This window comes from Camarhynchus parvulus, chromosome 2, assembly GCF_901933205.1.
Source record: "Camarhynchus parvulus chromosome 2, STF_HiC, whole genome shotgun sequence".
Lineage (NCBI taxonomy): Eukaryota > Metazoa > Chordata > Aves > Passeriformes > Thraupidae > Camarhynchus > Camarhynchus parvulus.
Genome location: NC_044572.1, coordinates 133,549,462 through 133,566,183, shown reverse-complemented (window position 1 = coordinate 133,566,183; position 16,722 = coordinate 133,549,462). Strand labels below are relative to the sequence as shown.

At 36.5% G+C, this 16,722-nt stretch overlaps 1 protein-coding gene across 1 annotated transcript in view; it reads left to right on the top strand.

Annotated features, from left to right (window-relative positions):
• ANGPT1 (angiopoietin 1) overlaps window positions 1-16,722 on the top strand; it is a 153,922-nt gene that overhangs the window by 57,426 nt on the left and 79,774 nt on the right. Inside the window, exons 2-3 of the mRNA XM_030943129.1 lie at window positions 12,758-12,913; window positions 13,801-13,922. Coding sequence (XP_030798989.1) covers window positions 12,758-12,913; window positions 13,801-13,922 — 278 coding nt within the window. The remainder of the gene's footprint in view (window positions 1-12,757; window positions 12,914-13,800; window positions 13,923-16,722) is intronic.

The following is a 16,722-nucleotide window of genomic DNA, read 5'->3' as shown; positions in this document are numbered from 1 at the left end:
GCGCAGGAGTTTGCAGGTGACATTGGGGTTCAGTAACCAATACAGTTTCCATGGGTCCTCCAGGAGCAGCAAATGTGACCTTGCCAGAGTCATAGTTACAGCATTTCTTTAGTACCAGACAGGATTTTTTCTCTTTCCAGTACTGAAGGATTTGCTGTGCTCTAAAGATTTGACTACAGGGCACAAACATTATTGCCAGCTATTGGGCAGAATGTATAACTGGTAACATGATTGCAATCTACAGCTCACTGAAACAGCTGGCAAACTTTCTTTGGGATTCATGAACACTTCGTTCTTTACTATTATACTACAAAGTGTGGTAGATATAAGCATTATTGATGTCAATTCTTCTTTAGATCAAATAGCTGTAGTCATGGGAAATGTTATCCTAATTCCTATATGTTCTGCACATGTGGTTAAACTAATGACTTGAAAGTCTGCTTTTATATACAGCAACTACAAAGTCAGTAGAACAGATATTTTCCTTACCCATGAGGGAGAAGAACACTACCACATGGCTATCATTATGAAAATGAGATTGAAGTAAAATCCTGACTTGGAATACTTGAAAGTTTAAGAATAACTATATTTGATTTTGAGCCCTGGTCATCTCTGATTCTGAAGAGTTACAGCATATTTGAAAGGCCTAGGATATTTTCTTTTTATTTAATAGTCCTGTTATTCTGATATGTTGGTTTATTCAATGTATTTTTTATTACACTGTAAATGCTTCTGAGTTATTACTAAACCACCCTTCTGACTGTGGTTTCACTTGGCAAGAAAGCATTAGTCTTATTGTTATGCATGACCTACTTGGGATTTATTGTAAAATTAAAAGTATTGTAGAAGGAAGAACAAGAGAGCAAAACCAGTGATAAATGCTAAGAATTCATGTAAGATCTGAATGAAGTTCAGACTTGTAATAACTGGTGTGTCTCATCTTTGACTCATGGCTCTGTGTTTTCACTACGTTAATCATGCCAGAAGGGTTGTCACTTCATATTTGTTCACTGTGAAGGTCCGTCAGGGCAAGGTCCTGCACATGTTCCTGGATTGCAAATCGGAAATGACTGTGATTGTTATCACTTTGGGCACAGGGATACTGTGTAGAAATCTGCAAACAAAAGTAGCAACTTAATCAGTGACAGAGTGAGCCTGACAGCTACCCTGCCACTTCGCTAGGAATGCAGGAGCAGCATGGGTGCCAGGACTCCTGGATCACCAGAAATATATTCATATTTAGATTGTCCAAAGGACACATCAAAGACACATGAACAGCTTCTTGCTACTAAAAAATAATTACAACCATTCCTCTTCACTATTAGTGTAATGATTTGAATTTGTATTGAACTAGCATGAGTCTTAAACAATTAATGTCTAATTGCGGCCATTAAGCGTCGGGATCTTTATCTTGCCAGAGTGACCCCGAGAAAAGTTGGAAAGTCTCTTTTCCCAGCCCGGCGCTTGAAGAAGGATTCAGAGCTCTTCATTGCTCAGTCTCAAGGTTGTTTATTGTATTGTATCTATAAAAACATTTTCTCCTGCCCTGCCAAGGTCTGTCCAGCAGGACAGTCCAAGGCATTCTGCCTGCCCCCAGGGTGGTGTTATGTCTTTATACTAAAAACTACATGTACAATATTTACAATTACTTTCCAATACCTATCACCTATGTTAGACAGTGAGCTGCTACTCTAAACCAATCTGTAAGTACCAACATCACAGCAGAAGATGGAGGCCAGGACGAAGCAGGAGAAAGGCTGGACACGCCCAGTTCCCTCCATCTTGCCTCCTGAACCCCCATACCAGAAACCCTAAAATCTACTTTTCCACCCTGTGATAACTTCACTATTATTCTACCTAAACTGTTGTGGCTTGCTGGTCTTCATATAAGGTTGGTAATTTGCTCCATGGGTCATAATCAAAACCACAGGTGTTTTGGGCTCCGTGCCGGGGCTTCTGAGCCCCCTGGCAGGGCTCCTGGCCATCCAGGACAGCCAAAGGGATGTTCTGGGTTCCCACAATTAAGTATAATGTTTGCAAATATATACTTGGCGGCTTTTGTTTTCCCTTGTAAAACCAGATCTATTTTCAAATTTCTGCATCCAAACTGCCCATCTCTTTGTCTGCCGATCCATTTCTAATATATGTCACTGTTCCTCTATCATTTGTTATGTCTGTACTGCATGAGTGCTCATAGACAGGCTTAGTAGCTCATCTATGAATTTATTTGTCCTATCTTTGTTAAGAGCAACAATAGAAACTCTACATCAGCCGTAAAAAGAGAATGACAATGAGTTAGCAGACATGTAATTGAAGGCTGAAAGCTTCCCCACTTCAGCTTATGATTTCATGACTTACAAAAGAATGTATCACAATAACATTGTCTTCCAGGAAGAGCTGTGATTTTGATAAACCAAAGTGGGAGGGAATATTCTTGCCAGGTCCTAGAAAAAAAAAAGGAGCAAAAATGTTTCTCCTAAAGTAAGGCTTTAGGACAGAGACTCTTCCATCATTCCTTTTCATTTGTCTTCTCTTTACAGTGACTTAAGTGCAGGAATATCTCCAAGAGATTTTTATTCTCAGATTTTCCCTAGATTTAAATATTTGAAATGGCTTTTGTTCTTCAGAGCTACATTAAAAAAGAGATTTTTTTTCAATCCAGTTATCTTGTTATTACTGCTGGGCTTGCGCTCCATGCTAAGCATAGAACAGCCCAATTCTGCTCCTCATTATTGCAATTCCAGTATGGTTATTCCTTTATCACTTAATGGAAATAAAAATACTTATTTCCACTATATGAACTCTCTAGAGAAACCCACAGTTCTACATTTTTAATTTAGAGATTGTGGCATTCAAGAAGTAAACTCAGGGCAAGGATTTGATCCCTGTAATCATACCTTGAATCTCACTCCAGCAACTGGGGATGAAGGAGATTGTATTAGCACACGTTTACTGAAAGGAAATGTGATTGCTCTCTTTCAAAATCTCAAGACGAATATAATGAAAAGAGGGGCCAGAATTGTCTTCATATGCTTTGGCTGCTCTCATATTTCCTATAAAGAAAAGGTCTTATCTTTCTATATGACTATTAAAGCCATAAATGGATTTATTTTTCAAATTATATAATTTCAGATTATCCAGGGCACTTTTATCTTATTAAGTTTCCTAGTCTTTTCTGCGGGCTAATTCAGATACATGATATTTCATTATATTGTTTAGTGACTTTCAGTTATTTCCAATGCTAGTTGTAGACCAGTTTTCATAATCTATTTGGTGGAATTAACTCATCCTTATTTTATGTATACATACCTGTATGAGCATATGTAAATGTATGAATGCGTGTACTGAATATGTGATAGTTTCACTCTGAGATTTTTATGCATTTTTCTGATTTTAATAATTATCGGAAGGAAGTATTGGGTAAGATTTTATTTATGTATTTTAATACATTGTTTGACATGTTTGAAGGCAATCAGATCCATCAGCATGGGAAGAAAACAAATTTTTGTGGGCTGCACATATTTTAGCAGGACCATCTTCCTGGTATGCAGTTACACATTCATTATAATGCTGAGAATTACAGGTATGTCTGGAGGCACTTAGAGATTAATGGGTATATATATAGAATTTCAAGAATGGGAAGAAAAGGTGTTGGAGTTTGTACTAGCTGTTAACTTTTTTGTAGTGCTGTGGGAAATTGAAGCTTTTCGTTCACTACTAAAGATTTTTCTGGAAATTTAATTTATTTATATTTCTTATATGTATTTCTTAAAATTATAAAGTGATTGCAGTGAAGATGTATCAATTTTTTAATGTCTGTATTAAAACAAAGGTAAACATTGCCACTTATCCAGAACACCTATCATTAAAATGTTTGTGCCCAGTTTATTGTAATAAAGTTGAGAACCATAAATATAGCCAAAAGTTATAGGACACGAATGAACATCGCTGCATACAGAGATTAAACCCCATCATTTAAGAGATATTATATATATGCTCATGTAAATCTATGCACATAAATACTGTGTGTGAGAATATGTAAACTCTTGTCTAGATATTAATCCCTTATTGACTGAAGAAGTTCAGCAGCTTTCAGGCTTCAACCTCCCTGGGTTCTGCAGGAGAATGGATTTTACAACACATAGAAGTTTTGCTCTTTGCTATATTAGGAACCAATGGACAAGAACATCTTTCTTTAATATTGACTAAAATAATCTTGTTGGGGCCAAATGCTGAATGCAAGACATATAGCAAAACAAAATAAGACTTGCCATTTTAGACAAGGAAAGGAGAGGAAAGGACAGTGTTCTTGATTAAAATGTTATTATTCTTTGTAGTCTTGATAGGATTTTTAGAAACATTTTTTGCTAAATAAGATATGTTGAGTTGAGGAATCTCATTTTCTTACAAATACCTTGTCCACGCAGCTGCTCTATCTTGTCAGAGGTTTTATCAAGTCAAAGCTGGTAGCAGGATCCACTGCTGTCAAGTATGAATCCTGAACCATGAACCATTTTGTCCATGCAGATTTGTTCTGTTTCTATTTCTCCATGTGTTTAGAAGTAAAGTTAGCTGCATAAACACTAATTGTGGACACAGAGTGATCCTGCACTTTATCAGTTTTTTTGAACAAAGCAAACCGTACCATGATTCAGTCCTTACCTGCTGCCAATGAGACATCATAGGACAGGGAGTGCGCAGTAAGATTCACATTTCCTGTAACAATCAGACTTGAGGAAGCTTTCATTACTCCCTATCACCTAGGAAAAGATCTGAAATAGATTTCAGTTCTCCTCACCATTGGGTGATTTATGATAGAAGCACACACAGAGAGGATGTGAACATGTAGCCTGCAGATCATGAGTTCTGGTTTGTGTTCTAAGATTGATTGGATACCTAGAGTGGATGTTTTGTTGATTTCTCTGGGATGAAGGTAAAAATAAGTATTTGTCTGGAAGAGTGAGGAAGTTGTTTTATGGACCAGGGGATACCCTTGAATTCCTGTAGGCCCAAGTGTACTGGAATTGCAGCATTTTCAGTGGTTTCAGTGCATCTAAACTTATGATTTATGCCATCTAAACTTCAAATTTAAGCTTTCAAAAAGGATTAAAAATTGAGACTTTGTTGGCATTCGATAAAATGTACTGCATCTTCAGCTGACTTTGAGACTTCATATCAGGTTAATGAAAGGCAGGATGGTAATCTGCAACCTGCACAGGAAAGAGAGAAAAATGGTAATAAAAAAGAATTTGTGATCTTTTCATCAGGAAGATCCTAAGAGAGAAATGAAGAGCTGAAGGCAGAGCACATGCCAATGAATAAGGAGATTCAGCTTCTGTGAGATATATACCTATATATATATACATAAAATACAAAAAAAAAAAAAGATAATTGTTGAAAGACTAGAGCATAAAATCATTGTGTCGTAATTTCACTACCTTTCTTGGAAAAGTGTGCCCATATGTCATAGTGGTGAGTGTCAGAAACCAAGCAGAATTAAAAATAGATTAAGGAGTACAATGTTAAATCATTGTACTATCTCCTATAACACATATAGATTCCAAATGATATTCCAACTTCCCAGGTTCACTGAAAGTTTAGATTTAAGCTAAATCTAAACTGGCAGAGAATACAGCAACAGAACTATTTATGCAGTCTAAGATTACATTTTTCAAGAACCATATTCAATGCAGTAAGGAGATATTTCAGTGGAACTAATTTTGATTATGTCATATGTGCATGACCTAGGAATGAGCCAAAAAGTGTTTAAATATTCTTCTACACAGAAGTTGTTCCAAAATTAGTGTTTCTGAAAATTAGACCTCACCAAAAGTATATTTTCTGAAGAGAATAATTAGTTCCACATTTTAATAGAAAATGATTTTTTTTAAAAATCCCTACAGTTGTTAATGTGCATAGGGTGATATGACAGATGTTGCATTTTTACAACTATGTCTTCCCTTTCCCAGTGTATATTGAGGATGGTTCAGATTTTCAGTCAACTGTAAAACCAAATGAATTTAGTTTATAAAATTAAGTGGTTTAGAAAATGATCAAGAATGAAAAATATCATCTGCACAGTTACAAAATTTATAAACGTTAACATTCAGCAAGATAATTCTTTGAACCAGAAATATTAATAATCAGTAGAAAATTAGAACATATTGTTATGATTAAATGTTATCAGAAGCTTCCTTGTGGGACCCATTCAATCATGTTTGATGTGATTCTGTTATGCTGCTTATTGACTTTATTAGGCCTTAAGGTTAAAAAATTAATTGAATTAACTAATATTCATAATAAAGCAATTGAAATTTATTCCTAAGTGTTTTGTATTCTTTCATAGAAAAGGTAATCAATGGCATTTCAAGTGACAAATTTCCTTCATAATGATTATTGGACTTAGGTCTAGAAATAGCTAAGCTTTTAAAATGACAAAACTTAAAATAAAAAAAAAAAGGAAATATTTCTTCCTACATAATGAGGAACTGAAATTCATATTTGAATATTACACTATTGGGTAAACGTAGCTGGGGATGTCCTTAAATATCTTGAAGCAAAGAACTATGTGTTGCCCATATCTTGTATTTCTATTGATTATAAAGTACAGTTATTAATAAAAAACACTTCCCTTTCCAGTTTCCTAATATTTTAGTGGGATGCCAAACAGCATATTCTTCCACCATCATTATCAGTTACTACCTCTTACACTTTATGCACTTTACTGAATTGTACAAAGATGCCAAGTCACCACTGACATAAGGTTAGATATCTGCAAATTGATTTTTTAGAGATTGCGGCTTCAAAAGCAGCCTAATAAAAGTAACTTGAGTTTGAGAAACTTCTGCCAGTTTATAATTGCAGAGGTAGGTCATGAAATAATTTCTCAGATGGTTCTGCAGAGCGCCACCCTATAGAGGAATATTCATACATTCAGAAACTTCCTCAATGAATGTCCTAATTTGTTTGATTTGGTCAAACCAGAACAGTTCCTTTTATTTATATCATTATGTGTGGCTTGCTTTTCTTGGGTTTTTTTGGGGGGGGTTGTTTGTTTATTTGTTTGTTCACTGTTGTTTTTTCATTTTGTGACTTAAATTAATAGGACTCCTGTTTTCTTGACTTCCTTCAAAAAGTCTCATTAGGAGATGGGTCTTCCAAACTTTTTCTCAGTTCAATGGAGGTTTTATTATAGAGTTTATTCCAAATATTGAGCCTGCAACCTTAGGTCTGAAGCATAGTAATAGAAAGACCGTGATTAATGAAATCAAGATAACTAGAAAGAACTACACAATGACATAATTTATCTGATCTGTACCTAAAATATTCTCCACAGCAATGGACTTTTCACAGTTTGCTCACAGAAGAATCCCTACCAATATTTTCTTACCTGTACTGTTAGAAGACATTTCACCAAATGTGTAAAAATTAACCTTCTAATACTGAAGCTTCATGGATGTGAGAAAGAGGTTATTCACTTTCCCTTAACATTTTTGTGTTAGACCAGTAAGTTATTTTCTTTTAGCCTTCCTATCAAGCTAAGCATTTCTAAGTATTTCAATTTTTTAAATTTATGACAATTCTTTGCCTTCTGTACACTTTTCCAAATAACTACATCCTTCTTGAACTGCAACATGCAGAACTGAAAACAAAACTGCTGCAGACACTATACTGATGCTGAATGCAGCAGAAAGATTACTTCACCTGTTTTGGAATAATCTCATACATGTGCTATCCCTGATTTCTCCTGAGAAAAAGATGTCTGGTCTTTAACTGAAGAGGAAAAACTGCTTGATTTGCGGTTTTGGTTTGTTTGGTTTTTAGCTTGCAGAAATATTCTTCTACATTTATAGCACACTTTATTTTACTGAAGGATGATATAAACCCAAGCTGAACCTCCATGACAACAAGTATCATTAGTATATTGGAAATCAACCAGACAAGTATCACTCAGCTGGGACTGAATCAAACAGTGTTTAGTTACTGTGTGAGGAGAATGCAGCTGTGGTTTCACTGGTCGCAGTGGAATTGCATCTATTGAATAATGCTTTATAGCCAGACAGTAAACATATGATATGCCAAAGATTCAGACATTCAAGGAATCAAGGATTTAAGGAAAAGTATCATTTATGTGTTTGGAACATTTGGTTTGGAAAAAACAGTCCAATGTTTCAGTTCAGAAATGAACATACATTCCCTGCAAGTCATTGTTTGTTTCTCTGTCAGGAACAGAATTTGGGAAACCACACTATTGTGATTGAGGGTTGAGATACAAAAAATATCTGAGCAAGAAGTCAAAATGAGGAGTTGCAATATTACAGAAACCTATGAAAATTCAAAAACAAGTACAGAATAATTGTGCAAGTATCATGCTAATACTTACTTTTATTAATGTGCAACTGAAAAACTAACAGGCTTATTTTCTTGTTGCTTTAAGGCTAGAAATCTGGGTCCATTGAATTAAAAAAAAAGAAGGAAATACTGTTTTTACAGCTAGATTTTCTTATAAGTGTTTGATTGACTACATATGGATTTGGTGGATCAGTTTTCTGGTTCCTCTTAGAATTGAAACCCACAAACATATTTCATAACCAATGTATTTCATAACCAGTATATTTCATAACCAATGATTTTGTGAAAGCCCCATATACCACATATCCCAACATGCCTTTCTATGAGTCCAATTTTTGTAGCTGTCACTTAAAGGTTTCACTTCAGCTTGCAAGGTTGTTTTCATAATTTTACTGAAGTTATCCATATGATCCTGTATCATCTTAGTGTAGGTAATCAGGCAAAGTTGTTTCAAAAGTGGTACAGATTAGAGCTTTAGCAATTGTGCATTATTCATTGCCTTTGTGTGCCATCCATGTTCATTGTCCTTGATTCCCAGTAATCACATACCAACAGAAATTGTGCAAGGATTGTTGTTCTCTACTCATTGAATTTGTAGTACATGAAGGTTGAATCATTGTAAATTAACCATTTTATCAATTTTCCCTCATTTACAAATAACCTATAGAATATATATTTTAAATAAATGCAATATTGGCTTTTGCAATACATGAATAATATAACTTTTCTCAGTGATAAAGTCTTTCCTAACCCCTTTCTACTTCTTCAAATCTCAAAGAAATTCTAAGGAATTCTATATATTTCTACTTCTTCCAGCTTATTCCCACTAAGGCAGTTTGTGTATTTATAAATCACAATTCACATAAAATGTGTATTTATAAATCACAATTCACATAAAATATCATTTTTCTATCTCACTCCCTGAGGCAGTTTGTCACTGTGGGGAGGCATGACCTACTGTCAAACAGAAAAATAAAGAAAGAATTAAATTTTCATTGGTTGGGTTGTGGTGTAGCATTACTAGTATTTTTTCATGTTTGCAAAGCAAGACAACACAAAACCACTCTTACAAAATAACACTGGACATTGTCTTTCTGTATTTCCAAATGATGTGCAGTCTATGGTAGAAGGAGAACAGTCTATGGTTACTTTAACTTATAGTCTTGTTGTAAGGCACTGTATGAAAATGTCTTCTGGGAATCATACCAATTATTAAAATATAGCTCTTACCTGGGACCAGCATTATTTGATCAAAGTAAAAGAAAAAGCTCTTATTTTATTTATAAGCCATCTGCCACAAACACTTATCATTACATAGACCCTAAGTTACTGTTTCCATTTTAATAGTTCTATTAGTGTTTTGGTGGTTTCTATGAGGGGTATTCAATAGACATTGTCCAGAAAAGGCTAGATACTCTTAATATATAATCCTCTGGAATGTTTATTAACCAATAACACTGAATCTTCTGACAGTTTTATTTCTGAGAATGTTACAGCGTTCTTATGCATCCCACCGGTAATTCAGCATTACCCATAACTCCTCTGCAATGTAATGAGTCTTACTGAAAGCAGATGCAGCCAAATTAATAACAAGGACATCAATTTACTGTGGAAACCCATATATTTGGAGGGGTGGGATGAGGGGAAAAGAATGCAGAATATAATTCTCTTTCATATTTGAAAAAAAAAAAAGTAGCTGAAATAAGTAGATACAGTAACTTAAGGACTTGTTTAATTCAGAGTGTCTGGAGGAATTGAATTTAACTTAATTATAGGATGAAGGAATTCTAGAAAATTACTTGAAGTCCTAAATGTTCTTTAATTTGCTTCTGTGAATAGGTTTCTTGTGTCAAATCTTTGGTGGGGCCACCCTGCAAGGATCCTTTTATCACCTAGTAAATAGATGCTATTGCTCTTGACTAACCACAACGAAAGCTCAGTTCACGTGCTTAATACAAGGCCTCCAGAGAAGGCAAGGCTTCAGATGAAATTCCATGCTTGGTCATAATGAACCTGGTAAATTGTTAGCTTCCTGCAATAAAAATAATAGGTGAAATCATGGCCTATGGAAGCCAATGGGAATTTTGGCATTGATTTTAGTAGGGCCAGTATTGCAACCAATAAATCTACAGAGCAAACTAAAAGAAGTAGGCAAAGGGAGGAAGGAAGGGGAATTAATGCAACAAAACCCCTATATTATTTCAGTTTTTGTTCAACCCCCTTTTGCCTGAGTGAATAGCTCTTGATACTCCAGAGATGTGCTCACAGAAACTATTGTGGTGGTATTCTGAACAACAAATATTTACAAAAGCTTTTAATGAGTAATTCTGAAACAGGAAAGTCAGCTTTGTTGTTATAAGGAGTCAGTCTTAGATTCAATTTGAGGCTTTTTTAGGGGTGAGTAATGGAGGGCAATTGCCAAAGACTGGATACCATGGGGACAGTGTTAGACTGGAATAATTAAAAGTATGAGCTATACAATATGCCTCAATCTGTGGTTGTGTTTTTGCTAGACAAATCTGCTGTAACTCCACACAGATGCAATCACAATCACAATCCTCTCTGTAATGTGACTAAAGTAACAGGCAAAGAAATTTACTTAAAAATATACATTTCTTTTTATATTTATTTCCCTATCTGTGGGCACTTTATTTATATGCAAAGACATCTAATTTCTGATTTCTGATGTGTAATAAATGCTATTACCATTTTTGCAGCAGTTTTCAGAGGCATCCATTGCACATATGCAACACATTCCTCATGTACAGCAAGGCAGTTTCAGAAAGCTCCAGGCTAGCAAATCAAGCACTATACAGCTACAATATAGACATGCTGTGCTCCTATCTGCAAACAAAGACATTGGATGTGAGGAAATGTGTGTTGGTAACCTGTCATGAGCAGTGTTTCATCAGGAAGCGAAATTCATCAGAGGAATTGAACTTGTTCAGATGTTCCAGAATCAGTGTCCATACTCTGGACCTGAATATGGAAAAGGACAATCACCCAGTTTATGGGGCTCATTCACAAGAATTATTTGCAATCAAGAGATAGTTTGGGGGAAAAAATCAAAACATCCATAGGACATCCACTTTAGTTTTGACCATGATGGTTATTGTTTTTTCATACTGGGATAAACAAACAAGCAAATGAAACATCAACTGTCTTATGCAGAAAATATTTTACACTGTGGCAGTGTCCTGTTTCTGTAATAATGTTCATAAAACTAGTAGGTGCACATAAATGACCAAACTTGTAACTAATATTTTGTGAGCTCAACTGAAGTGACTCATTGGAATATCTAACAGTCGTGGCCCCTAGGCACAGGTATACCTATAGAAAAAATTAAAGCAGCCATTCTTAGTAATCACACTCTATATCTGCCTACCACTCCTTTTTGCAGTATTTAAATCAACTCCATCTGGTTCTTGCTATTTATTTGTGAAACTTACCTGTCACAGTGACTAAGAACTAAATCTTTGCTGGGTTTAAACCAGCTGGACTCCAACTGGTCATTTCAGTGGAAGGTACTGAAAACTATGTTCTGGGCCACCTATCTTTATGTTAAAGCTTTATGGAGGACATCAGGACAGACCAGTGCTTCTATAAGTAAGAAACAATCTCATCATACTGTAGACTAGCCCTGGGTTTATGGCCTGCTGTGGCAGGGCAAGGACGCTGTCAGCTAGAAGGGAATGATTCTGCCTACACAGACTAAAACAAACTGCAACAAAAAGCACCCCTCTCTGGGATACTTCATTTATTTAGAGGGTTCTTGTTCAGATTCTGTTCAAGAATTTGCCAAGTAAAACCAAATATCAAGACCAAAAAAGCAAAGGAGCAAAAAAGCTTTCTATGCTTTTTGGCCAACAACTTCCTTCTTTTATTGGCATGACAGCGTTACCATTCCTTTACAAATTTTTGATGTCAATTAAACTAAGCTGTGTTTATTGCTAAATTTCTAAAAAATCATTTGGGGGATTAAACTGAATTAAAAAAAAATCATATTCCTGAGTGACAGACTTAAACCAGGGGATGTACAGTATGGTAGGATCTCTTCCATGGAAGATTCACATGTAAGTTATGATGTACAAATAGGGTTTTATGTTTTCCTCTGGTGTGCTTTGCTCTTTTAGGGTTTTATTTTGAAGCTGCTATCTCCAAGACAAATGTTTACTGCAACCTTGACACAGACCATGACACTTGGAAAAATCTCAGGACTCTAAGTGAAAGGGAAAGATATTCAGATCCCTACCCCAATAGCCATATGATCAGCTGAGACTTGAGATCCCCCCTGAAAATATTAAAATTTCTGCTTTTGACAAGAATGCCAGCTATACACCATTTATGACACCAGAATGCCTAAACATGTAAAAATACTACAGCTACAACCTTTTCTCTTTTACAGCTTGAGAACTACATTGTGGAAAACATGAAATCAGAGATGGTGCAGCTGCAGCAGAATGCTGTGCAGAACCACACTGCTACCATGCTCGAGATAGGGACCAGCCTCCTCAGCCAGACAGCAGAGCAGACAAGAAAACTCACGGATGTTGAAACCCAGGTATGTTCCCAGCATGGTTTTCAAAAAGCTGTTAATTGCAGAGAACATTTCCCAAACTCTTTCCTTTCTAATGCATTACCACACAAAACATTTCAACACAGGGGTCCAGGAAACACACTTTGTTCCTTGGTAATAACAGCATTGATGATTGACCCTTGTTATGTGTCTTTCTTTTGATTTCATTTGGTTAGTATATTTAGCTCTGTGTGTGCCACAAAGGTAGGACTGCCCAGGAAACTAGATCAGCATTTGACTTTCAATTAACAGCTCCCTATTGTCAATGATACAAGTGTCAGGCTAAATAATGAGTAACAGGATAAATCACAGCTTTTGATCTTCACTGTTGTTGTATATCAATCATTTCCCAATTTTTCAAGCTCTATAGGACAACAAAAATGGACATTCAGATTGCTCTGTGAATGTCAACGATTTCAAACAAAAATAAGGCACTGAACTGCCAACCCCACAAAAGAGAGAATGCAGGGGAAAACTAAAGTAGGAGCTCTATTTACAAAATAGCAGATGCAACACTTTGACTTCATTCCAAGTACTCTTGCACTTTTCTGGTTTAAGCATGCTTTGTAGGAATGCATGTCTGAGGCACGTCTCTTGTTTTTTCTATTGAAATGAAGCTTGTTTGGCAGTCACCTTGCCTCTTTCTGCTGATCTGCTACTATCCTACAGTTTTAGAGTGCCAGAATATCAGCTGGTACATATCAGTGCAGTTTGATTGAGTTCATCTGCACCAGCTGAGCAGCTGAGGTTAAAAAAGGATTTAGAAACAACTCTTGACAAATCATAAAATCAGAATTAAATTATTATATTATGCTGCTAAAACAAAATATCCAGGACAACAGAAACATTAATGTTTTTAATTTATCCTTAAGGTGCTAAATCAAACATCCAGACTTGAAATTCAGCTACTGGAAAATTCCCTGTCAACATACAAACTAGAAAAACAGCTGCTACAACAGACACATGAAATCCTGAAAATTCATGAGAAAAATAGGTAAGAATGAGTAATTGGTCTCTTTCTCTGTTCATTACAAAGTGGTCTGTGTATACTTTGTTTTAAGCAACTGATGAAAGGAGCAAATATGGTAAGTGGACAGCAAAGGTAATATTTATGAACTCACTAAAACATCTGGGATGTGAACTTACACTATATTATGTCCTGTGTGATAAATGTAAACTGATTTTTACCACTTTTCAAATTAACTGTAAATTTACATCTTACTCTGTTTCATGACAACTTAGTCATATGACCACAGTTCCAGCAACCTAAAAGCATAGGCATTACTTTTAAGAGCATTTTCAAGTAGAAAAATATTAAATTATGAGATTTTCAACTACCTTAAAGTACATCAGAAACAGAAAATCTCCATTAGTTCATCTTTCTAGTTTTAATGGATTCAAGGATAAGGCATGTAGAAGGATCTCTCTCTCCTTTTGTATTCTATAGCATACTTGTAGCCATGCTTCATTTTAAGAAGTAAATGGTAAATGTTTGGGATTTATGTTTAAGCTGATGAAAAAACTATTTACCAACACAACTTTTTGAGCAGTAAATTGAGAGTTGGGAAGTAGTTCCAGTGTTCCCCTTCTGTGGCACAGGGACTCAGCACCTGAAGTCACTCGGCTTAGCAGTTCAGTATGCCAGAGAGCATGTGTGGTGAGCTGACCTTGTCTGGGATGCCAGACGCCCACCCAGACACTCTCTCACTCCCCCTCATCATCAGAACAGGGAGAAAATATGATGAAAAACTCATGGTTGAGATAAAGACAGGGAGATCACTCATCAGTTACTGTCATGGGCAAAACAGCCTTATTTACTACCAATTAATAACAGTGTAGGATGGTGAGAAACAGAAACAAACCCAAAAAGACCTTTCACCTCTACCTCCCCTTCTTCCCAGGGTCAGCTTCACTCCTGATTCTTCTATATGCCCCCTGAGCAGCACAAGGGGATGAGGAATTGGAGTTGTAGACAGTAGACAAAGCACAACGCTTTGCCTTTGCCTTCTTCCTCAAGTTTTTTCCCTTCTCCAGCATGGTTCTTTCCCACAGGCTTGTGTACTTCAGGGTAAAAATGCTCCGCATGGATTCTGCACAGGTGTCAGCTTCCTTCTGGTCATATCTGCTCCACTATAGGGTCCTCCATGGGAAATATCTGCTCCACCATGGCCTCCCCCACAGGCTGCAGGGCTGTGTCTGCTCCAGTGCCTCCTTCCTTTCCGTTCTCTAACCTTGGTGTCTGCAGCATTGTTTCTCTCCCTTGTTCCCTCACTCCTCGCACTGTACAGCTGACTGGAACCAGCTGTGCCCCAGGAAGGGCAGCTCTGGCCCTTCCTCACAGCAGCTGCTCCTGGGCACTGGCACCCAGGATGGTGGGAAAAGCTGCTCCCCTTCCTGACTGCTCCTTGAAACACCCCATACACTGCTGCCTCTGTGGTGGGCAGGTGTAAGCAGGAGGACAGGGAGTGCTCTGACTCCTCAGCCTCACTCAGCGCCCTTCTGGAACAAACAACTGTCAAATCCGAGTAGGATTAAGGTTTTATTTTCTCTCTCTACGTTTGATATTGAAATGAGGCAAACAGCTTTTGAGGCAAAGACTGAAGCATGTGATACAAGCTGTTGAGGACTGTTTTAATTGAGATCAGTCAGTCTTCCAAAGAGAGCAGTGTGACCCCATGCTGCTGGACAGGAATTGGCAGCTGAAGCAGAAAAAACCTTGCCCAGGGTTATACATAAGGCAGACTAGCGCCATAGCGGGCAAGAGGCTACCGGGTAAAGACGGCAAAATATGGGTAGTGATGAAAAATAGAAAATATTGATACGAAGAAATGTGCTTGTAAAATGTGTCTAGTTGCAAGTCTTATTGAATAATATATCATTATTGCTACTGATCATGAAAACCGATTTAATGCATTTAATCTAAAAACTGTTTGCAACCAATAATTCCAGCAAATGTTATTCTGAGGAAATTGAATTACACTTAAAACTCTTGAACTCTAGAGATGTCCCTTAACCAAATAGAAGTGTGAATAAATTAGTGTGGGATTAACTTTGTCTGCAGCAATCTCAAAAATAGGTAATTCACCTAAAGTGCTTGTGTGTGCTCTCCCTGTAATCCACAAACAGATTGGCAGTTCAGTCTACATATTTTACAAATTTATTTCAAAATGGGCTTAATTCAAACATTAGTTAAGTATATAAGTACTTGTACTTTTATCTGCTGCAATATGATTAGCAACAAAATTTTGTTGGCTGATTAAGAGACTGCGTCTTGTATACTTTGGATGTATTTATTTACCTTAGGAATGAATCAGAGTAAAAAGCCTTCGTGGTAATAAACAAATAAGCCCTACTTGAACTGACCTTTGACTTGGTTGACATTATGATAAAATGGATTTTGAAAAGTCAGAAGAAAAGAAGGGTTATTTTTAAAAGCATATTTTTTGTTGTTTTTCTCAGAGGTGTCGGTATTTGTGGGTAGATGAAAAAGCACACAGAATTTTATCTTTAGCAAAGCAAGGACCTGGCATGCATTGTGTGAGTCCTTTTAAAGTCTCCTTGGGACTGATAAAATTAGGGAGAAGGCAGTGTTATAATTACACTAAAATACAGATCATCCACTCTTGTATCATCATCATCTCTTCACAGAGAACTGTGTAGTCTTGGCCTTGCAGGTTCTAAATTTGAAATCAGTTATGTGTGTGTCAAGCTGACTGTGGGACAAATCTTGGTGACCTCAGCAGACACCAGGCTTCTGGACATGCCAACGATTTTAGCTTGCTTAAATTTAAACA